Source organism: Hyperolius riggenbachi, chromosome 6 (genome assembly GCF_040937935.1).
Source record: "Hyperolius riggenbachi isolate aHypRig1 chromosome 6, aHypRig1.pri, whole genome shotgun sequence".
Lineage (NCBI taxonomy): Eukaryota > Metazoa > Chordata > Amphibia > Anura > Hyperoliidae > Hyperolius > Hyperolius riggenbachi.
In genome coordinates, this window is record NC_090651.1 from 251,593,362 (window position 1) to 251,618,367 (window position 25,006).

The window sequence follows — 25,006 nt, forward strand, 5'->3', positions numbered from 1 at the left end:
TCCGCTCTTCCTGTTCAGTAAGCCAGCAACTATTTAGTAAGGAGACCTTGGGCTCGACTCTCTACCACTGCTACTGCCTATAGAGCACACCCTAGTTTCTGCAGCTCAAGCTCTGAGTCCGCCAGGAGAAAAGCACAATATAAATGTTATTTGTCTTATCAAAGAAATAAAAAAAAGTCACATTGCCTTGTAAACAAAATATACACATCGATTGTATTTGATAAAATGTAAACATTAAAAAAAAACACAATTTACCTAATGACTTAATGACATGACTATACTGTATACTCAGTAAAGAGCTTCAGAAGATGTCAGTGCTATATAAATGCATAATATGACAGGGATTAGATTGAGGGCTCCTCTGAGGACAGTCTAAAATAAAACTAATAAATACTTAACCCCTTGCCGACACCTCAGACCCCCCCCTGCCCACACCCCAGACCCCTGGTTGCACTAAATCACCCCCCTAATCACCCATCAATCACTCCCTGTCACTATCTGTCAGCGCTATTTTTTTTAATCGGTCCTAATCTGCCCTTTAGGGTCTCCTGATCACCCCCCCCCACACACACACACACACACCCTCAGATCCTCCCCAGACCCCCCCCCCCCCCCCCCTGTGTACTGTTTACATCTATTCTCTCCACTAATCACCTGTCAATCACCCATCAATCACCCCCTGTCACTAACACTGCCCCCTGGGGGCTCTGAGCACCACACTCCCCCACACACACCTTCAGATCCTCCCCAGACCCCCCCCCCCCCCCCCGGTGTACTGTATATATCTATCCTCCCCTGTAATTACCCGTCAATTACCCGTCAATCACCCCCTGTCTCTAACACTGCCCCCTGGGGGCTCCTGATCACCCCCCCCACACACACACACACACACACACACCCTTTAGATCCTCCCCAGACCCCCCCCCCCCATGTACTGTATACATCTATCCTCCCCTGTAATCACCCATCAATCACCCGTCAATCACCCCCTGTCACTGCCACCCATCAGATCAGACCCTAACCTGCCTCTTACGGGCATCTGATCACCCACCCACACCATCAGATTGCCCACAGACCCACCCTCAGATCACCTCCAAAGTGCATTGTTTACATCTGTTCTGCCATCTAATCACCCACTGATCACCCATCAATCACCCATCAATCACCCCCTGTCGCCACCTGTCACTGCTACCAATCAGATCAGACCCCTAACTGCCCCTAGGGCACCCAATCACCCGCCCACACCCTCAGAACGCCCTCAGACCCCAGCCCTGATCCCCTCGCCAGTGCATTGCTTGCATCTATTCCCCCCTCTAATCACGCCTTGAGACACCCATCAATCACCTCCTGTCACCACCTGTCACCCCCTAGCACACCTACCCATCAGATCAGGCCCTAATTTGCCTCGTGTGGACTCCTGATCACTCGGCCAAACCCTCAGACCCCCTTCCGATCACCTCCCCAGTGCATTGATTGCATCTATTTTCCCCTCTAATCACCCCCTGAGACACCCATCAATCAGGTCACCCCCCCCCCCCCTAGCACTCCTATCCATCAGATCAGGCCCAGTACAGCCTGTCATCTAAGAGGCCACCCTGCTTATGACCGGGTCCACAAAATTCGCCCCGTCATAAACCACCACCTGTCATCAAAATTTGCAGATGCTTATACCTCTGAACGGTCATTTTGAGACGTTTGGTTTCCAGACTACTCACGGTTTTGGGCCCCTAAAATGCCAGGGCAGTATAGGAACCCCACAAGTGACCTCATTTTAGAAAGACACCCCAAGGTATTCCGTTAGGTGTATGACTAGTTCATAGAAGATTTTATTTTTTGTCAAAAGTTAGCGGAAATTGATTTTTGTTTTTTTCACAAAGTGTCATTTTCCACTAACTTGTGACAAAAAATAAAATCTTCTATGAACTCACCATACACCTAACGGAATACCTTGGGGTGTCTTCTTTCTAAAATGGGATCCCTTGTGGGTTTCCTATACTGCCCTGGCATTTTAGGGGCCCTAAACCGTGAGCCGTAGTCTTGAAACCAAATGTCTCAAAACGACCTGTGAAATCCTAAAAGTACTCATTGGACTTTGGGCCCCTTAGCGCAGTTAGGGTGCAAAAAAGTGCCACACGTGGTATCGCTGTACTCAGGAGAAGTAGTATAATGTGTTTTGGGGTGTATTTTTACACATACCCATGCTGGGTGGGAGAAATCTCTCTGTAAATGAACAATTGTGTGTAAAAAAAAAAAAAAAAAAAATCAAAACATTGTCATTTACAGAGATATTTCTCCCTCCCATCCAGCATGGGTATGTGTAAAAATACACCCCAAAACACATTATACTACTTCTCCTGAGTATGGCAATACCACGTGTGGCACTTTTTTGCAGCCTAACTGCGCTAAGGGGCCCAAAGTCCAATGAGCACCTTTAAGCTTTACAGGGGTGCTTACAATTTAGCACCCCCAAAATGCCAGGACAGTGAACACACCCCACAAATGACCCCATTTTGGAAAGTAGACACTTCAAGGTATTCAGAGAGGGGCATGGTGAGTCCGTGGCAGATTTCATTTTTTTTGTCAAGGTAGCAGAAATGGAAACAATGAGACAGGTGGTTAGAAAAGTCAGAGATGCTTCAAAATGGGAAAATTCACTTTTCGCACCATAGTTTGTAAACGCTATAACACTTACCCAAACCAATAAATATACACTGAATGGTGTTTTTTTTATCAAAGACATGTAGCACAATACATTTGGACAAAAATGTGTACAGAAATTTTACTTTATTTGACAAATTTTATCACAGAAAGTTAAAAAAATCCTTTTTTTGACAAAATTCATGTCTTTTTTGATGAATATAACAAAAACTAAAAATCGCAGCAGCAATTAAATAGCACCAAAAGAAAGCTGTATTAGTGACAAGAAAAGGAGGGAAAATTCATTTAGATAGTAGGTCGAGCAATAAACCGTTAAATCTGCAGTGGTCTGAATGGAAAAAAGGCTCTGGTCCTTAAAGGGAACCTTAACCAGCCGGGCGGTATGGACGAGCTCAGCTCGTCCATCACCGCCGGAGGCTGCCGCTCAGGCCCTGCTAGGCCGATTTTCATCAAATAAAGAGCAGCACACGCAGCCGGCACTTTGCCAGCCGCGTGTGCTGCCCGATCGCCGCCGCTCTGCGGCGATCCGCCGCTCTGTGGCGATCCGCCGCGAGCAGCGGCGAAAGAGGGTCCCCCCAGCCGCCTGAGCCCAGCGTAGCCGGAACAAAAAGTTCCGGCCAGCGCTAAGGGCTGGATCGGAGGCGGCTGACGTCAGGACGTCGGCTGACATCAGGACGTCGGCTGACGTCCATGACGTCACTCCGCTCGTCGCTATGGCGACGATGTAAGCAAAACAAGGAAGGCCGCTCATTGCGGCCTTCCTTGTTTATTCTGGGCGCCGAAGCCGATCGGAAGAACGCCTCCGGAGCGCCCTCTAGTGGGCTTTCATGCAGCCAACTTTCAGTTGGCTGCATGAAATAGGTTTTTTTTTATTTAAAAAAAAACCGTCCCGCAGCCGCCCTGGCGATCTTAATAGAACGCCAGGGTGGTTAACTGAACGGGGGTAAAGAGTTTCACTTACCTGGGGCTATTACCAGCCCCCTGCAGCAGTCCTGTGCCCTCGGAGCCGCTCTGGAATCCTCCGGTCCCCCGCTGTTACTTAGTTTCGTTTTTGACGACTCACCAGTCAGCCAGCCGCCATGCGTATTATTGGACTAGGCATGGTCGGAAGAGCCCATTTCCTTTTCCGAGACAATTCTGCATACCGTCATACCGAAATTCCGCTACCGTTTCATTCCGACGGTATTCCGGAGCTGTTCCGCGGAATTCCGACGTATTCGGAATTCCGACGTATTCGGAATATAAGCATGCTTTTCAAAAAGTACAAATCCTTAATCATGCTACTTTTTCTATTGAATTGATCATAATGGTAGTATGGTTTATGCTAGGCCAGCTTTAGCATGTAGTGTGGTTCATGGTCTAGAGGGTAAGACAGATACCTACTACACACTGCGTCCTGGGTTCAAATCCCAGCTATGGTATATAAGCTGTTTTGAAAATCTGCAATTCCTTACTTGATTATATAAGTGGATGGATGGATGGATGGATGGATGGAGGAGGAGGAGGAGGAGGAGGAGGAGGAGGAGGAGGAGGAGGAGGAGGAGGAGGAGGAGATTTTTTGGGTGTTATTCCGGAAAATTCCATCGGAATTATAAAATTTCCGCGGAATTCCGTTTAAGAGGTATAGGAATTCCGTTCCGACCACCGGAATCGGAATTGGCTAATTCCGGCCGGAATCACGGAATTAATAATTCCGCGGAATTTTCCGACCATCCCTATATTGGACGCATTCTCTACTGCAATTTGCACTGTTACGGACTGCAATGCATACAAAAATACGCGTTGCCGCATTCCGCACGCGTAGATGTGTGGCAACGTGTATTTTTGTACACGTTGCGGTCCACAACAGCTCTAATTGCAGTAGGGAATGCATCCAATAATACGCATGGCGGCCGGCCGACTGGTGAGTCGTCAAAAACGAAACTAAGTGACAGCGGGGGACCGGAGGATTCCAGAGCGGCTCCGAGGGCACAGGACTGCTGCAGGGGGCTGGTAATAGCCCCAGGTAATTGAAGCTCTTTACCCCCGTTCAGTTAAGGTTCCCTTTAAGGGGTAGAAAAGAAAGACTGTGGTCCTCAAGTGGTTAAAGAACAAGTGACACCCAAGTGACTAATCTAGAAAACAAAAACACATAAGTAGATAAATATTAGTTCTACTTACTTAGCAGATGTATTGCACTGTCCACGTTATTATGATTCCTGTGAATTTTATAAAGGAAAAAACGAAAATCCTATTCTAGACAAGAAATTTTAAATCAGGATGATACCATTTATTGGCTAACTACAAATGAATAAGAATAAACAAGCTTTCGGCCTTGCTAGACAGTTTCCATCTTGGTTACCTTTTGAATGGAGCTAATCCTGACATAATTTTCTCCATCACTCTTTTTTTCACCTCTTGCTAATTGTGTATTCGTTACCCGCCCTCCTCCCAGAGTCTTAAGATACTCCCACTGAGGTCTATACTAAGAAGTGCAGGTCATTTAGGAGGGGGAAACAAAGGGAAGAGGAGGAATACATTATAGATAAAAAGACCCCCCCCCAGCATGCAACTGTTTTGCCAGCCGATGGCAATGGTAATTAAAGGGCCAGTGCTCCTAAGGTATGTGATAACTCCAAACCATAACAGCAGAAAAAGTTTTGAATGCAGGATTAGCATCTTTATCACCAAATACACTCAGACCAGGTGCTGTTGAAATTTGATTTTTATGGTGACAATCAGGCCGAGGCTCGGGTTCCAAATACGCTGTTACCCTGAATAGAGGGAATCTTCAGGATCCTATTGAGGCTTCCCTCAGTGGGCCACAATCCCCCTGTTGCTGAGTGCTGCCCCCCTCCACAGCATTGCCACGTAACTTCTCTTCTGCATTCATGGCTGCGCATTAGAAGTTCAAGCCCGCATGCACAGTCACATGGAGCCTGCGAATCTGTGCTACTGTGCAGGCAGGCTCAAGTGTCTACTGCGTGGCCATGAATGCGGAAGAGGAGCTGCGCAGGCCCGATAGGATTAGCAGCAATGCCTTGTCGCTAATCTTCAGGGGGCCACGCTCAGTGACGGGGGACAGCAGACCACCAAGGGAAGCCTCAATAGGATCCTGAGGCTTCCCTCTCTTTAGGCAAGTATCTGTTTTTGTACCCGAGCTCCAGCTCTGGTACACTTTAAAGGGACTGTACTGAAAGGGGTATGGAGAATGCCATATTTACTTCCTTTTAAAGAATGCCAATCGCCTAGAAGTGCTGCTTCTATTCTGTTCTGTTCCTATTGGCTACATTGGTGTCTGAGCATGCATTGCTGAAATGAGCATGCAGCTAATAGAGCCAGACTTTAATAAGAGCACCTGATGTTCATCATCATTCTGATTTAGTGACTGAAAATATTAGGCCTCTTTCTAATGACAGGCTGGAGGTAGTAAACTTGCCAGCTGTCAACTGTCTGGGCAGTGGAGAGCCGGCCCCTCTATGGAGTCATGTTGCAATTTTCCCCATGGGGTAACATCTCTGCCTGTGAAATGACATGTGGGGGTAACAAACACTACCATTCACCTGCAAGATATTGCAGCTAAAAAGTGCTTGCGGCCAGGAGGCTGAACTGCACAATAAAAGTACACAGTTTAACTTCCCATGTAAAAAAGGCCTTAGGACCTGAGCACATTAGCAGACTTCTGTTTGCTTTTCAGCAACACATCAATGGTACAGATGCTGACAACCTGACAGAAGCATACTAGTGTGTTGAGGCCCTTAGAAATACAGGATCAGCACACCAGCCAGGAAATTGGCATAGTTTAAAAGGGAAAAAAAAAAGGTATTGTCACTTTGTAAATATAAGAACTGATAAACTCCTGTCTTTTCCCCAGAATAAACAGGCAAAAGAAAACGATGAAGCTTTCTCGGGCATTGTCAGATTTGGTGAAATACACAAAATCAGTTGGTATCCATGATGTGGACACAGAAAGTAAGTAATTATTACGATGTGTGATAAACTGATTGCATACATGGTGATTGCTAGGTTTGCAGTTGACCGTATGCTTCATATAAACCTCTGCTTATACACTCACAGCATTTGTATTCAACTTATGACAAAGTCGGCATTCCTGCTTCCAATCTACTTTAAAAGTGACACTGTAATGCTGGTGGACTTGTGGTGATGTGTTTAAAGGACATTTATTTTGAGTGTTAATGCATTTTTTGTTATGATAAGGTGTAAAAGAAACAACCACTTAAGTTCAGCTCAGCTCTATATGTCGGCGCTATATAAATACTAAATAATATACATGGCTAGGATTAATGATAAACATTATTTACATTTGCTTGCAACTGTTTACAGATAAAGTGTTCTTAACAGACAGTTTTGGTGGATCATATCTCCTGCCAGTTACTCTGTGCTTGTGAGGAATAGGGATGGGCAAGGAGATGCAAATAACCTGATGCAAGTTTATAAAATGTAATATGGAAATATATATGTAGATTAACCACTTGACCACTAAGAGTTTTTTCCCTTAACCACCCTGGCGTTCTATTAAGATCGCCAGGGCAGCTGCGGGAGGGTTTTTTTTTTAATAAAAAAAAAACGATTTCATGCAGCCAACTGAAAGTTGGCTGCATGAAAGCCCACCAGAGGGCGCTCCTGACCCGTATTTCTGATCGCCTCCAGCGATCCGCAGTAACAAGGAAGGCCGCAATGAGCGGCCTACCTTGTTTCGTTTTGCTCGTCGCCATGGCGACGAGCGGAGTGACGTCATGGACGTCAGCCGACGTCCTGACGTCAGCCGCCTCCGATCCAGCCCTCAGCGCTGGCCGGAACTGTTTGTTCCGGCTGCGCAGGGCTCGGGCGGCTGGGGGGACCCTCTTTCGCCGCTGCACGCGGCGGATCGCCACGCTGCGGCGGCGATCAGGCAGCACACGCGGCTGGCAAAGTGCCGGCTGCGTGTGCTGCTTTTTACAGGGAGCAAATCGGCCCAGCAGGGCCTGAGCGGCAGCCACCGGCGGTAATGGACGAGCTGAGCTCGTCCATACCGCTAAGGTGGTTAAAACTGCAACAGTTTTCACGTTTTAAACTCCTCCCATTCATTTGCCAATAACTTTATCACTGTATTGCTACTTATCACAGCTAAACAATCTATACATTGCTCTTTTTGCCATGCTCTTTTTGCCAATACCTTGGGGTGTCTTCTTTCTAAAATGGGGTCACTTGTGGGGTTCCTATACTGCCCTGGCATTTTAGGGGCACTAAACCGTGAGGAGTAGTCTAGAAACAAAATGCCTCAAAATGACCTGTGAAATCCTAAAGGTACTCATAGGACGCTGGGCCCCTTAGCGCACCTAGGCTGCAAAGAAGTGTCACACGTTGTATCGCCGTAATCAAGAGAAGTAGTATAATGTGTTTTGGGGTGTATTTTTACACATACCCATGCTGGGTGGGAGAAATAGCTCTGTAAATGGACAATTGTTTGTAAAAAAGATCTCATTTACAGAGCTATTTCTCCCACGCAGCATGGGTATGTGTAGAAATATACCCCAAAACACATTATACTATTTCTCCTGAGTACGGCGATACCACATGTGTGACACTTTTTTGCAGCCTAGGTGCGATAAGGTGCCCAAAGTCCTATGAGCACCTTTAGGCTTTACAGGGTTGCTTACAATTTAGCACCCCCCAAAATGCCAGGACAGTAAACACACCCCACAGATGACCCCATTTTAGAAAGTAGATACCCCAAAGTATTCAGAGAGGGGCATGGAGAGTCCATGGCAGATTTCATTTTTGTTTTTTGTCACAAGTTAGCAGAAATAGAAACTTTTTTTTGTCACAAAGTGTCATTTTCCGCTAACTTGTGACAAAAAATAAAATCTTCTATGAACTCACCATGCCTCTAATTTGGGATGTCTTCTTTCCAAAATGGGGTCATTTGGGGGGGTATTTATACTATCCTGGAATTCTAGCACCTCATGAAACATGACAGGTGCTCAGAAAAGTCAGAGATGCTTCAAAATGGGAAAATTCACTTTTGGCACCATAGTTTGTAAACGCTATAACTTTTATACCCAAACCAATAAATATACACAAATTGAATTTTTTTTTTTATCAGACATGTCGTACAATAAATTTAGACAAAAATGTATATAGAAATTTTACTTCGAGACAAGAAAAGGAGGTAAAATGCATTTAGATAGTAGGCTGTATGACCGTGCAATAAACCTTTAAAGCTGCAGTGGTCTGAATGGAAAAAAGTGTCTGGTCCTTAAGGGGTTTTAAGAGTGCAATCCTTAAAGAGACTCTGTAACATGAAAAAGATCCCCTGGGGGGTACTCACCTCGGGTGGGGGAAGCCTCCGGATCCTAATGAGGCTTCCCACGCCGTCCTCTGTCCCACGGGGGTCTCGCTGCCGCCCTCCGAACAGCTGGCGACAGACCCGACTGTCAGTTCAATATTTACCTTTGCTGGTTCCAGCGGGGGCGCTGTGGCTGCTTTTGGCTCCGAACTACACGGAAATACCCGATCTCAGTCGGGTCCGCTCTACTGCGCAGACCCCGGAAACTTGCGCCTGCGCAGTAGAGCAGACCCGACGGCGATCGTGTATTTCCGTGTAGTTCGGAGCCGACAGCCGTCAGAGCGCCTGCGCAGGAGCCGGGAAGGTAAATATTGACGTCATCTTTCACGTGGGAAGCCTCATTAGGATCCGGAGGCTTCCCCCACCCGAGGTGAGTACCCCCCAGGGGATCTTTTGACGTTACAGATCCTCTTTAAGAGAGAGGATGAATATTTGTGCACATACCTTTAGCTGGTCAACACAGGCCTGAAGCACACATCCTTGCACACCATCAGGACATGCTGCTTTCCTGGTGTTGATATTTGTGAGTGCCTGCCACTCCTCATATAGGTGTAGGACTAAAGGCTGTGAGTCTGCAGTCAGCTCAAGGTTGACTGGAGGCTGATTAATGTCTTTGTGAAACCTAGTGAAGAAGTTTAATTTCCTCTGCTAGGTTGGCGTTGTTATTGGCCAGTGTGTATTGTGAGACGGTCTTTTTTTGTAATCTGTAATTAATTGAATACCTTGCCACATCCGCTGGGAAGTTGTTACATTTTGCAGACTTGATGTCCTTCTTGATGTTAGCTTTGGCTCCTCTATAGGCTGAGGTGTATTCTAATGTATAGGCTTTGTTTCTTTATTTAATCAGCTGCTTAGCTTTGCCCGTCATCCATGCTTTCTCATTTGGGTAAACTGTAATCTTTTGTTGACATTGATGTGGCTATAATGTCTGTGATGTGGCTCTATAGCAAGTTTACTACTGAAAAAAACAAACTTGTGAATATAGAAGTATAAAAGTACCGCATTTAAATGTGTACTTTTTTCCTTTGAAACTTTTTAAAATAGATTTTCTCAAAAACGATAAGGTCCATACTGCGCATGCACGAGCATACTGTCTTGCACATGCGCAGTACGCAGCCGCCTGTCTTTGGGAGCACTCGGGCTCCCGATGACTTCTAACGTCTACTGCGGCAGGGGATCTGAACTGGAGATCCAGCGTTGGAAAGTGGGGACTGTGACAAGAATGGGAAAGCTCTCGCTACAGATTTTCTTTAAGTGTAGTCCACTCATGTCTGAAATCCACACCATAGTGCCAGTTCAGAGATGGATTAAGATGTAATGGGGCCCTAGGCAAGGTAGTAGATTTGGGCGCTCTCTTTTCCTTTTGGTAAGCTAAAGTGGAGAGCGGTCAAAGAAGGTGGCAAGTGGGCCCCTTGACACCCACTAGGCCCCAAGCACCAGCCTAGATTGCCTGGTGGATGATCCTGCTTTGTGCCAGTTTAAAAAAAACAAAACTGGAATAACCTGTTTTAAAGGGAACCTAAACTGAGAAGGATATGGATTTTTCCTATTAAAATAATACCAGTTGCCTGACTAATCCTGGGTTTCTAATACTTTTGGCCATAGCCCCTCAACATGCATGCATATCAGGTGCACTGACTGAAGACAGACTGGAATAGCTGCATGCCTGTTTCCGGTGTGAGATCCAGATACTACTGCAGGAAATTGATCAGCAGGAGAGTCAGGCAACTGGTATTGTTTAAAAGGAAACCTTCATATCCCTCTCAGTTTAGCTTCCCTTTAATGACTATGGACCAGTAGCTCTCATCCCTGTCATCGCCAAATTCTTTGAATGACTGGTAACCACACACATCAAAGCTTCCCTCCCAGCCAATCTAGACCAACACTAGTTTACATACCAGACAAATAGATTGACTGAGGATGCGATCTGGAATGCTGACCTCTCACACCTAGAAAAGCCCAACACCTTTATTAGAGTGCTCTTTGTTGCTTATAGCTTGGTATTTAACACCGTACCTAGCCAGCTGATCAACACATTTTATGAGCAAAGACTTGCACCCTCCATTTGTAACAGTTTATTGGACTTTTTTAGCAATCATCCTCAACCTGTCAGGTTAGGAAAACTCACATCCTCCACCTTTACCATGAGCACTGGCATGCTACAGGACTGGGTATTGAGTCCTCTCCTCTACCCAATTTTCACCCATGACTGTCAACCTATCCATAAATCAAACACAACTGTTACATTTTCAGATGATACAACTGCCTTTGGGCTTATATCAGACCATGAGGGTTTGCACTGCTGAGAGCCCTAGTACTTATCCCCTCCCCTTCTGTTTTCTTCAGTCACCCAAGCAATCTGTTGGGTCATGTGATACTGCAAGCCAGGTTATGATTGGGTGGGGTCAACTGCTGTCCCTTCCATGTCACACATTCATAGTGACTGTCATCCAATGGATAGGCTGCCAGTCCCTAGGGAGGCATAGCTGCAGTGAGAATTGCTGTCCACATGTGGTGGTTGTGCAAACTGCATCACCACCTTTACCATGTTACTTCTAAGGGAGCTTAAAACAGGGCAAACCTTGAAAAAGTGAACACAGAGACACCGGGAGCCCAGATAGTGTAATATGTTTTAGGGAGATCTTCAACGGATTGTAATCAAAGGTTGTTTTACTCACAAGTCTAGGTTGCAAAGCTGCCTACTGAGGGCTTTTGGAGAATAGCGATCTCCACGTGGGTACAGGATCTCACCCATACGTTGGTTGTTCTCTCAGAAAACCGGAATCCAATCACCCGAAGCTCATGGAGGTCACCCCCCAGAAGGAGGGGTGTAATCAACATTGGGGATAAGAGGTGCCTAAAAAGGAAAAAAAAGCTTAAAATAAAAACTAGCGGTGGTGCACTTCAATGACACTGATGAATTACAGTGACATTTTTTTTTATTCGCACAAGGCAACACGTTTTGTGGGCTCAAATCGTCCCACTTCTTCAGACCAAAAAATTCATTGCCGAGTGTATTGTGCGCCTCTGCTTCTAGGAGAGAAAAAAAAAACATACACCATACACATCACCTCTAGTTAGGACATTAAATAAGTTAAGGAAAGGGAGGTGCTGAAGGGGGTGTGGCCACACTAGAGGCGATGTGCCTGGATATATTTTTTTTTCTTGTTACGGACACCCTGTGGCCAGGGTTCTAATTCAGTGCACTCCCTCCTTCCCTTGTTTGTGTTTTTTGTCATCATGCTCACAGCTTATGCTGGTGTATGTGCATGGTGCGCATGGATAATTACGTTGGCTCCCTTGTGCGATTGGTATGATGATCTGTCCCAGGAGAGGACGTCAGGATGTGTGCTCCTAATCCCTCGATAGGTTTGATGCAATGAATGTTTGCATGTCTGCGCACTATGCATGTTACAGGACCAGAGTTAGGACACCTACGTTTACCTGGGTACTTCTGTGCAGTGTAGGTGACTAAGCATAAGAATGCATTCTTCTGGGAACTAAGACCCCGGCTTTTAACTTAGCTGTAGGGATAACAGTGGTGCCTGGATGAGTGAATCTGTGAATGCATTTGTTTGAACATTTGCATGCGAGTGTGCGAAGAGTTACTAATTTTTGCTTCTAGGAAAGGTGGGATGGTTTCCCTGGTTGAATAAGGTAAAGATGACAGATGAAGAGGCCACAAGTGTTAATGCAGCTGGACCAATGTCATCTTGCAGCCTTAACTTAGAAAAGTTAAGGCTGCAGGTGATTTTAGTGCATTTTTTATAACTGCATATCTAAAAATGTACATGAGCTGGATCTTAAAACTGCTTCTCTCAAGCAAGATTAAAATGCAAGTCTATGCTTTCTTCTAACATCTTTGCTGTCTGGCAATGTATACATACTTTAACCTCAGCAAAAATTCCTTGCCCTCCCCCTTACACATCCTCTAAATATAACCTATAACTATGACTTTGTTCTATCAATAAATGAGATGGGATGACTGCCACCTTCTGTTATCTAAGGCAGATATGGTATTTGACAAGCATCTACGCTACATGACAACTTTAAAATTGTTTTCCATCTCCATACAAAGTAATGGGACAAATTGATTTGAAAGGTTGTAATCAGCATGAGTGTCATATTTGTTCACACACTGAATGCATTATGTCACAGTGTCATCACAAAGACATTGCTGCCGTCAACACAAGGTGACAGTTTTTGTAACAGGAGCATCAAAAAGGAACACAGAGAGCCTCCAATAGTGTAGAAGGTTAAGATAATGGTTAAAAGTGTCATGTAAAATGAAACTCACAAATACAGGTTACCAGTAAGTCAACCACTGATTGAATGGGTGGGGAGATTAGACTTGACCCCACTCAGGTGAAGAAGTCACTCTCTGTATTTAAGAAAAAGGGGATAACACCCCTCCACCAAGAGTGGATTTAAAACTGGTAAACACTTAAACAGAGGTGCCAATCATTGAGTAAAATACGCTAAAAACTGTTTTAAAGGATAACTGAAGTGAGAAGTATGTGGAGGCTGCCATATTTATTTCCTTTTAAGCAATACCCGTTGCCTGGCTGTCCTGCTGAGTCTCTGCCTCTAATACTCTTAGCTATAGCCCCTGAACAAGCATGCAGCAGATCAGCTGTTTGTCATTGTCAGATCTGACAAGATTAGCTGCATGCTTTTTTTCTGGTGTGATTCAGCAACTATTATCGCCAAATAGATCAACAGGACAGCCAGGCAACTGGTATTGTTTAAAAGGAGATAAATATGGCAGCCACCATATAACTCTCAGTTCAGTTCCCCTTTAAAAGGGAGGTGGGGTAGACTTACCTCCCCAAAGAAGACTTGATTTTGTGGAATGTCAGTCAAAAATAGGCTTTGACTACTCCACCGTGCAACGCGTTTCGCAGACCTAACCCTCTTTATTGGGCGAATTAGGGAGTAACCGGAAAGATTGTCATTCAAACCAAACGCCTCTGTAACAGGAGCAGCTATTTGCTGTTACTTCCCACTTGCATTTGCCCAGAATATGCTAGACTGGCACAACTGAGTGTAGTTTGTTTAAATGTGTTTTAATAAAAACAGGGCTTGGCAATGGTGCTGGACTTTAGTTCTGGTTTCCCATGCAAACTGTATCCAAATCTCCACTCGCAGGAAATAGTACCAATATCCTCTAGGACGGCTCAGTCGAAAATTCCAACTTCTCCAATTGCATTTTCAATCAATGAGACCCTCATAAGTTATTGGACGGTATAGAGCGATCTTTAGAATGTCAAAATCTATTGCATCGGTCATGAGAATTTCCTGGAGATTAAATAATTTGGAATTAAAAGCAATAACAATAAAATCATTTTGCAAGATAAAGGAATTGCTGAAAACATGTTCTGCTCTGCCTTGGTACAAATCTAATGTAAATTATGTAGCTGATTAACCAATCTGCTTCGCTTAGGCACTGTTTTTTATCTGCAAACACTTGACCATGCCAAGCAATCATATTTATGTGGTGATTGATCTTATCACTAACCTGAGGGTGGTACAATCAAATTTAAAGTAAACCTGAGATGGGCTATTTATAAGATTTATATTTTATGATTTATACTTAGCTGGTGCTTCCTCCAGCCCCATGTGCACCAATGCATCCCTCACCGTCCTCCCGAACCCCTTTGTTCACCTGGTATCGGTCCTGGTAATCTGGCTCAATTGCACCAGCTAGCTCTTCTGCTCAACTGCGTCCCCTCCTTGCATGCACAAAAGAGCCGACTCATGCAACTGAGCCAGATTACTAGGGCCAATACTAGGCAAACTGAGGGACGCGGGAGGAGGGCGAGGGATGCATCGGTGCTCATGGGGCGGGAGGAAGCCCCGGGTAAGTATAAAATCTTTTACATAGCCCATTTCAGGTACACTTTTAGGTGGCCACACACCATACAATAAAAATAATAATGTTCCCATTTTTCAATAAAAACTATTGGTTGTACATAAACTCTGTTTTCTTTTCAAACAAGAAATGTGATCGAGGATAGATTGTCAATTTCTTGATTTTATAGACCCAAGCAATTTTTGGAAAGTTTATTTTATTTTTTTTTCATAGAGAAGAATGGGACACGTGTGTTCACATTGTTCATATATTTCAAAAGTTCCCTCAATCGGAATAATTGATTTATGTATGGTGTGTGGCCACCTTTACACCTAGCCAACTTTTAGTGTCGGAGGGGAGGAGGTTGAATTTCTATATGGCTTACAAATTCCATAAATGTATATTGTTGGCCTATCTGCTATCTACTGCTGTGAGACCAGGGATTGCATTATGGAAGTCTGTTAAACGTGTTTCCTGTAGGTGGCACAAGTGTCATGTCCTTCTTGTTTAACACACGGTGACATTGCCTGGACAATTTTGGAAGTATCTCCTGGGGAGAGCATGCAACCTTGTACTAAACTATGTTTAATCTACTTAGCTGATAACTGGGCAAATGACTACACTACATAATCATGATGATGTTGTTTTGTCGTCTTCTCACAGTTGCTAGCAGCTGGCAGGTTTCCTCATTTAGCGAGACCAAAGCACATCAGATTCTGCAGCAGAAGCCAGCACAGTTTGTTCGCTTCAACCAGCACCAGCTTTCCCGCATCTACCCTTCATCCTACAGAGTGGATTCCAGCAATTACAACCCGCAGCCCTTCTGGAATGCTGGCTGCCAGCTAGGTGAGAAGAAACCTGAGGCTGTTCGTTTTTCTCTTTCAGCAAACCTAAATTACCATTACTACTGCCAGCAGTGTACCACGCTACGAGTTACGCTATTGGCATGACCCGTAATACTCAAATAACATGTGTCGCTATGGTGTAACGTACGTTACTGACTGAATCAGGTATCTCTTTCCTACATCTACCAAATGTACCTGCAGATGTATTTCAAGGTAAGGCATCCAAACCCCTTTTACATGCAAGTACAGTAGAATCGTTGTTATCCAGCACTGACGAGGATCAGCTGATTCTGGATAAGTGTGCTTTCTGGTTGTTTGAAACTCAATGTTAAAAATAGGCCCAGCTAAAAAAGTACTACACCCCACTCTATATACATACCGTGAACACTGTATTAAATGTACAACTATAGTAACTGAAAATATAATAACCTTGGGGGAGCCGTGAAACAAAGTTCAAGCACAGTAGAGCCCACAAACCGCCTAGGAAATTGGTCTCCATTACTGTGAGTAATGCTGGCATTTTTTGCTGGCTGGTTGAGACGGCTATTTAGTTGAGTTCTGGATAACTGGGACTCTACTGTAAAGGATTTGCCATAACTACTATTTGTGGTAAGGTATTCCACATCTTAAAGGGAATCTGAAGTGAAAATAAACTTACGAGATAATGAATTGTATGTGTAGTACACAGGGGTGGTTCTCTCATGAAGCAAGGTGAAACATTTGTATCAGACGCAGAGACTACAGGGGGCAGCATGTTTGTACTGTGTGTTTACACTAACAGCATGCAGTCAGAGTAGGAGGAGAGGCAAGAGGAGAGCTAGTAGAAGAGGTCATCCTTAGGGAAAAGCAGCTTGTGCTGGGTGAGGAGTCTGACAGTGAGTGAGGAGGTGGGAGGCAGGAGAGCAGCAGTGTTTTATTTGATTTACATGGTAGAAGGGAGCAGGCGGCACTGCTGTGCTGACTGAGGAGGAAAGGAGTGGCTGAGGGTGAGTAGGTTGTCGCAGACTCACAGCCAGCCAGTGTGCTATTGTGTTGTCATGTGAGAACATTACATGAAGCAGAGTAAATTGTTAAGTGCTGAGCAAAAAGTCTAAAACCGGCCCTTTTTAGTACAGCTAAAAAAATAGAAATTAGTAGCAAAGATAAGTCTCATACTCTTTCCAGTACAGAAGGAGTTAAGAAACTTTAGTTATATGTAAAAGAGCTTTTCTGAGCTCTTCAACCAACTTAAGGGAGCCATACATCTAATGATGTATGGGCAGATTCGACCAAGAGACAAGTGTCTCTCATCAAGTCTGATGAGAAAGATCTGTCAGCTGGCCATACACCACAGGCCGATTCCCGATCAATTTCACCATGCAATCTCTCAGAAATTGGCCTTTTGCGTGGCATACGTCCGCCTTGCTGCCCTGATGCTGTATATCCCTAATGTAAATGTCCCCCGGTGCCCGGTATGAAGAGTATACATTACCTCTTTGCGGCCTCTGCTTGTCCCCTGCTGGCCTCTGGGATTCCGTCTCTGCATACACACGCACCCCACTTTGTTTCCTAGTAAGGGCGCACGTGTGTGACGCCACCCGAAGCTTTTTCACTGGCCCCAAACAGTGTATAACTTACAGATGTGGCCCACTGCACCCTTAAATATTAGCGGCCCGCATATAGAATAGCAGTGCCGGCACCACCCATCCACATACTGTAGAAGCCAGTGAGCAGTTATTCGCTAGCTTCCAATCTAATTCTGTACCAGGTGACACTGCTTTCCAGCTGGAAGGCATGTTGTCACCTGGGTATGCTTCACCGTCTGATGCACAAAGATGTTCTTCAGGCGCCACATGACTGAATGGCTGCTGCTGGGAGTTCTCCTCTGGGCACGATTGGGGGGCATCAATACCTAGATCAATGTACGGTAATGGTTTTCAACATTTATTTATGTATGTCAGCCCCCCAGCAGTCTGAAGTATGTTGACACGGCCCTTGACCAAAAATATTTGGGGACCCCTGGTCTATGTATTTATACATTTAACTGCATAATTGATCACATAAATAAAAGTATTGGTATCCATGTAACCAAGATGAAACTACATTGACTTATTTAAAATTTTCCTGAGACTTTCATTTACAAATACTGTATTAGTCTCCTCAGTTCTCCTGTCGACCATGCCGAACGTCTAAAGCTTCTGAATGGAGCACGTCAGGAGTGTGCTCACTTTATAAGCAACCATCCTTTATTACTTGTCACCTATGAGTTTTGATAAGCACAAATTTGTCCCTATAGTATGTCAATATAATGTTAATACATATTCATTTAAAACCTGTCAACAGGTGACATGTGGTGGTGCAAGACTAAATGAATTATAAACAAATCAAAATAAGTTCTTGATGTCCCTTTGTGTCATTAACCTCCTTGGCGGTAATCCGGAGTTAGGGACGGGGCGTAAAACCGCATTTCAGAGCAGTAATCCTGCCGGAGGCTGTATGCAGATCAATGCGCTCAGTGGGCGTTTCAACATACCTCCCAGGGGATCCCGACGCCGGACACTATTCTTCTTCCATTCCTCCGAAGCTCTGCTTCCCCTGGTGAGATTGCTGGCTGTTTTCATGACAACGGCCGGCAATCTCACTTTAGTGTTGCAGCGCCATCCGGAGGATGGAGGGAAAACTTCAGTGCTGGAGCCAGGGAGGTGAGTGTTTGAAATGCTGGAACTGCTGCAGATCTCACTGGCAGCATGATTATTTCCAGGTTTTAGGGTCTGAAAGGGTGCCGAAAATTTGCACCGCCTTCAGACCCTAAAATCCGGAAGGAATCGGAACGCCAAGGAAGTTAACCGGTTCAGCCTACAGGTGTTTTCACCTCAAAGACAGAGGCAATTTTCCCCTCTCAGCGCGGCCCATTCATTCGCCAATAACTATCACTATTCATCAAGCTTTCTGTGGGTAATGCTTGTTTTCAGTAATGATTTAAATTTCTATGCTTTTTATAGGCAAATTAAAAAAAAAAATACACTATTTCTCCAATTTCATCCCCTATACTTTTTTAAATAAGCAATGCTACTATAGATAAAACCCACCCATTTTATCTGCCCATTAGTCCCGGCTATCACAACTCACAACATTTAAATTATGTTCCAAGTAGAATGTATGGCGCCAATATATTATGTGGAAATTAAGGTGCAGTTTTTCTGTTTAGGGTTTTGTTTTTTTGTTTTTTTTGTGTCCCGTCAATTGTAAGCCCTTATGTACTAATATAACTAATGACATATTAAAAAAAACAACAAAAAAAGTCCCTAAGGCAACTATTTATGGATTATTATTTTTTTTTAAATACATCTGCTTGGTAACTGGAGTGGAGGGGGCTTTCAGATAAATTGATGATATTTTTTTAAATTACAAATATGTGGTGTGTGTAATTTAACTTATCACCCCTAGATGGCAATAAAAACACTTACTGAATTACCAAGAAGTGTTTCATAATTTTTTTTTTCCACTTCATTCACAATCTTTATTATGAATAGACATGGACTCTGATCGGGGTCATGTCCATTCATTACACGCACTACAGTTGATTCAGGGAAGCCTTGCTTCCTGTTCCCAACCACCGGCATGGAAAACCGCCGGGGTGTGCAAGGCTGCGGCTCCGCGCATGCGCGCGCTCTGCCGCTTAAGCACTAGACGTGGATATGCATCCAGATAGACTTGAGCGGCACCGATCTGGACGAGCATACTCGTCCAGATAGGCTGAATTTGTTAAGGGATGGCTGTCAGTTCTGTCAGAGGTAGCAATGGACCATAAACACCATTACTAGAGGGACAATCAAGAACGTGCACAAAATGAAACTTGATGCTTAAAACATTCTCTACATGTTTCATCCCTTGCAGTAGCTTCATTGGGGAATCTCCTAATAACCGTTTTTAGTGCTGAAGTGTTATCAGGACATAGAAGTGCAATCTAATAACAGACAAACATATAGTCTCCTCTCGTAAGTTCATGATAAAGCTTTATCACCAGCTTATAAGAGGGGACCATATGTTTATCTTATGGCGTGTGTTTAGTCCCTCTAGCTTTTTATATGGTTTAGGGTCCTTGGTGTCTGCTGAAAGGACCACTATCACGAAAATTGTAAAATTTAAAGTAAATTAACCACCATATACCATATACCATATACGAATAAAAAGTAAATTTTTCCCAGAGTAAAATGAGCCATAAATTACTTTTCTTCTGTGACTTGCAGTAAGTAGTGGAAATCTAACAAAACAGACAGGTTTTAGACCAGCTCTTCTCCTCATGGGGGATTCTCAGTGTTTTCTTTATTTTTAAGAGCATTTCGTGAATGGCAGTTGCTTCACTAAACTGCCAACAAAAGTGTGTGGGGAGCAGGGAGGCTGGCCAGCATCTTTTTATAAAACCTTTTCAGGGATTGTCTTTATAAAGAATAAAGGCCTTGCTGAGACTACCCCCATGAGGAGATGGACTAGCCCAAAACATGTCTGTAGTTTCCACTACCTACTGCAAGTGACAGCAACATAGGAGAAAATTCATTTGTGGCTCATTGTACTTTGGAAGAAATGTATTCTTATTTGTATGTGTTTACATTTATTTTAATCTTATCACTTTTTCGTGATAGTGGTCCTTTAAGCCACTATAAAGCTGGCTCATGCTGTGTTGGTTCTTTCATGTATTTTGCAATACAGAGCATGCACCAGATGGTAGACCTGTTCCTCCATGCAGAGGTCAGAGTAGGGAATAATCGTATGAGAAATTCTATTGATGGCCCGACAGAGTAAAGAAGCCAGTAGGGGATTCTCCTGTCTACTTCCACCCTCTGCTTAAATCTAACATGTGTTTGGTCTCTGAGACCTTTAGTACATATCTTGATTGAGAAAGCAGTTTTGTACATTTTTATTTTTCTGTTTTGGTTTTTAAAATCTGTATTTGCTACCGATTCCTCCTTGGCATTTTTGATATTCTGCCAGTGCAAAGGAACTCCGCTGTTGTTGAACTACATTTCTCAGCATGCTCAGCTAGCCCTGGTACTGAGCTTTTTGATGTGTTGCACAGAGCAGACTTGCTATGTAGCAGCTGCACCAGCTCATCCTGCTGTGTGTTTGATACCAGCTGCAAAGTTGTGCGCTTCCAGCAGATGGGCTCCTGTCTGACAGTGGCAGGAATGAGAAGATGAATATCCAACAGATCACTTCAATATACCATACAGGAACATCTCACAGTCACCACCTTCTCTTGCCAAGTCTTGGCATTAAGAACTCTGCAAATGACATATATTCTTCTTTTCTATTTTTTTTTTTAAAAGGCTTGTCTTGTAGATCTTGTCTTGTTTCTATGGAAACAATCTTAATAAAGGTAGGGTAGAGAATAACAAAAAGGGAGCCGTGAGAAACGATACCAAATTGTGCCCAGATCTGTGTGATGTATGAGGGTCATATGCATATATACTGTCATGCAAAACCTTTTTTGTAAACCAAATCGAAAAATACACATTTAAATGCTAAAGGATCACAGTAAATGAGTATGTAGCACTGTCCACGTAGGCAGATCCTAAAACAAGAAATCTGACATAGCGTTAGCGTAATACTGTAACACCAGGTAATTCTCTGCAGTAATCGCCCAATGACGTGTGAGCAATCCGTGACAACACATCTAAAATGAGACCAAGTATCCACGATTGGAGTTGGGATTAAAGCTTTTGGAAGTTCTCACTGTGGGGATGTGCTAGTGTCATTGTTTCTGAGGACCTTGCCCCTTGCAAATGATAGATTCACCTGGTTTTTGAGGTGACTACAATTTGGTGAGCCTCTGTATTGCCATAGGTGGATACTTGGTCTCTCTTTGCATGTATTGTGTCATGGACTGCTCGCACATTACTGGGTAATTGATTACTGCGGTGGATTACCTGGTGTTGCAGTATTCCGCTATGTCAGATTTCTTGTTCTAGGACCTGCCTATGTGAAGAGTGCTACATACACATCATTTACTGCAATCCTATCTGGAACTTTTGTATGCAATCTCATTCTCACTATGGCTTTAGATATTTGTGGGGCAGGTACAGTATGTTTTGTTGTTTATGCTAAATGATCAGTGATCATGATTAACATGAACATCATATAATTTGTAGTGATTAAAATAGTAGGTCACCGACTCTAATACCGTGTGATTTTTAAAAAGCCAGCACTGAAAGTAGGATGAGAGATGATCTGATCTCACGTGGGAAGGGTTCAGCCCTTTCTTTGAGCTCAGTGTTTCGTTGATAGTATAGTGATTCATAGCATGGGGAAGACCCTGTAAGAGGGAGACTCAAATCTTTCCCCCTCATGCTAAGTCTCCTTCTCTTTGACATTGCCTGGCCCTCAGCAGGATGTGAGGACAGTGGCTGGATAGTTTAATGGTTAAGGGCTCTGCCTCTGACAAAGGAGACCTGGGTTGAAATCTCTGCTATGCCTGTTCAGTAAGCCAGCGCCTATTCAGTAGAGATGTCGCAAACCTCCGATTTTCGGTTCGCGAACCGCAGTAGACTTCAATGGGGATGCGAACTCTGAAAAATAGAAAAAATTATGCTGACCACAAAAGTGATGGAAAAGATGTTTCAAGGGGTCTAACACCTGGAGGGGGGCATGGCGGAGTGGGATACATGCAAAAAAGGCCCGGGGAAAAATCTGGATGTGACACAAAGCAGCGTTTTAAGGGCAGAAATCATATTGAATGCTAAATTGCAGGCCTAAAGTGCTTTAAAACATCTTGCATGTGTATACATCAATCAGGGAGTGTAATTAGAGTTCTGCTTCACACTGATGCACCAAATTCACTGTGTAACGCACCGCAAACAGCTGTTTGCGTAGTGACGGCTGTGCTGGACTGGTGCGCACCGTGGCGAGAGTGTAGGCCGTGGCGGTTTTCAAGCCCATATGGTCGCCGGCTGTGGTAGCTCAATGATAGAACAGTGACTGTCAAGCTGATCAAATTTGTTCTGACCACAATGAAGCAACAACCTTATTATCTTTTGTGTCCCACCCCCACCCGAGACACCCGCAGTGCAACCAGAAAAATTAGGCAGGCATGTACACGCACCAGAAAAAATTAGTGTAGCGGCCGCTGCTAGCAGCGGCCTTAAAAATTCAGGAATCCGCCTAGAGTCCTGGACCCTGTTGGTGGTGGCAGAGAAGGCAAGCGGCCTGCAGGCAGAGATGCTGTGTGTGGGCACTGACTTAGTCTTCGGTCGTGCAGTAGCCCTCCGTGATCCATTCCTCATTCATTTTGATAAAGGTCAGGTACTGAACACTGTCGTGACTTAGGCGACTTCTCTTCTCAGTGACTATGCCTCCAGCTGCACTGAAGGTCCTTTCTGACAGGACGCTTGCGGCAGGGCAAGAGAGAAGTTGTATGGCAAATCGGGACAGCTCTGGCCACAGGTCAAGCCTGCACAACCAGTAGTCCAAGGGTTCATCGTCACTTTTCGCAGTGTCTACATCCACACTCAAGGCCAGGTAGTCGGCTACCTGCCGGTCCAGGCGTTGGTGGAGGGTGAATCCGGAAGGACTATGGCATGGAGTTGGACTAAAGAATGTCCGCATGTCCGACATCACCCTGAGATCGCTGGAGCATCCTGTCCTTGCCTGCGTGGACTTGAGAGGAGGAGGGTTACTGCCAGTGGTACCTTGATTCCGTTGTGCAGCCACATCACCCTTAAACGCATTGTAAAGCATCATTGACAGCTTTTTCTGCAAGTGCTGCAGCCTTTCCGCCTTCTGTTGAGTTGGTAACAGGTCCGCCACTTTGTGCTTGTACCAAGGGTCTAGTAGCGTGGCCACCCAGTACAGGTCATTTGCCTTGAGTTTTTTGATACGGGGGTCCCTCAACAGGCTGGACAACATGAAAGAGGCCATCTGCACAAAGCTGGATGCAGATGTACTCTCCATATCCTCTTGCTCTTCCTCAGTGACTGGACGCAACTCCTCTTCCACGAACAATACCGTGGGAATGTGGAGCAGCAGAAGCCCTCTGTGACGGCTGCCGCGGTTGTTCTTCTTCCGCCGCCTCTTCCTCCTCCACAGAAACACCTTCCTCATCACCATCATCAGAGTCTGACTCCTCTCCCGTGCTTGGCAGACCAAGCATCCGTGGTCAGGTGGATCCTTGACCCAACGCTCTTCGCAATAGATGACACCACTTGCCTCTCAACTGCACAGTACCGTTTGGGTATGGCCTTTTGTGAAAAATTTCAGCCTAGTATCTTCCACTGCGGTGTACCAATGGCCACAAACTTACGGAAAGCCTCCGATTCCACCAACTTGTATGGTGATAGCTGGCGAGCTAATAGTTCTGCCACGCCAGCTGTCAGATGCCGGGCAAGAGGGTGACTGGCAGACATTTGCTTCTTACGCTCAAATACTTCCTTCACGGACAGCTGGGTACTGCTGTGGGCAGAGGAGAAGGAACCGCTCAAGGAAAGAGGCGGTGTGGAGGAGGGTGGCTGTGAAGGTGCAAGGGAGAAAGAGGATGAAGATGATCCACCTGAAGGAGGAAGAGGAGGAGGAGGGTGGCTTGTCTTTTGGGTGCTGCTTTTCCTCAGGTGTTCTTGCCATAGCTGTTTGTGCCTTCTCTCCAGGTGCCTTCGTAAGGCACTTGTCCCTACGTGAGAGTTGGCCTTTCCATGGCTCAATTTTTGCTGGCAGAGACAACAGATGGCTTTGCTCCGATCTGAGACGCACATGTTAAAAAAATTTCCAAACCGCTGAGCCCCCGTGAGGTGATGGCGCTACGGTGGCATCAGCAGCGGACGTTGAAGAGTATGTTGGCTGGCTGTCCATAGCTGGCAATACATGGCACCGGACACTGCCCCCAGCTGTTTCTGAGGACGAGCTCCCTCTGCTTCCATCAGGGAGTCATCTCCTCCTACTCCTCTCTCACTCCCCCTCTAAACTGTCCCCCTGGTCATCTCCTCTACTGGGAACATACGTGGCATCCGTATAATCATCATCATAATCCTCCTGCCCAGCTTCGCTTTCCTCAGACACCTCCTCAACTGCACCAAATTCAGGTGGTTCATCATCCCCCTCCTCACACGTTACGTCCATACTTTCGCCACCTAACTCAGATGTATGAGGTGGTGTACCTGCGCCGCCTTCTTGTTGTTGCAGTAGTGGCTGTGAATCGGTGATTTCACCACCACCAAATAACTCCTGCGAAGTGTCAAATGCAGCGGATGTGGTGCTTGTACTAGCGCTGGTGACACTGGCTGGGGGAGATGAGGTGTTCTGTGTTAAATAGTCAAGCATGTCCTGATCTTGGGAAGTGGTGGCACGTGCCTTCTTCTG

The 25,006-nt window shown here is 45.0% G+C and overlaps 1 protein-coding gene and 1 long non-coding RNA gene across 15 annotated transcripts in view; one reads left to right on the plus strand and one right to left on the minus strand.

The window, feature by feature from the left end:
* The window catches only part of PLCH2 (phospholipase C eta 2), a 1,280,386-nt gene that overhangs the window by 1,143,967 nt on the left and 111,413 nt on the right, over positions 1-25,006 (plus strand). For all 14 annotated transcript variants that reach the window (XM_068240676.1, XM_068240675.1, XM_068240674.1 and 11 more), the window contains 2 exons: positions 6,512-6,609; positions 15,501-15,683. In XM_068240676.1, the coding sequence (XP_068096777.1) occupies positions 6,512-6,609; positions 15,501-15,683 (281 nt within the window). The remainder of the gene's footprint in view (positions 1-6,511; positions 6,610-15,500; positions 15,684-25,006) is intronic.
* Positions 14,061-25,006, minus strand: part of LOC137521439 (uncharacterized) — an 81,960-nt gene continuing 71,014 nt past the window's right edge. The window contains exon 3 of the long non-coding RNA XR_011022123.1: positions 14,061-14,284. This is a non-coding gene — a long non-coding RNA (uncharacterized lncRNA). The remainder of the gene's footprint in view (positions 14,285-25,006) is intronic.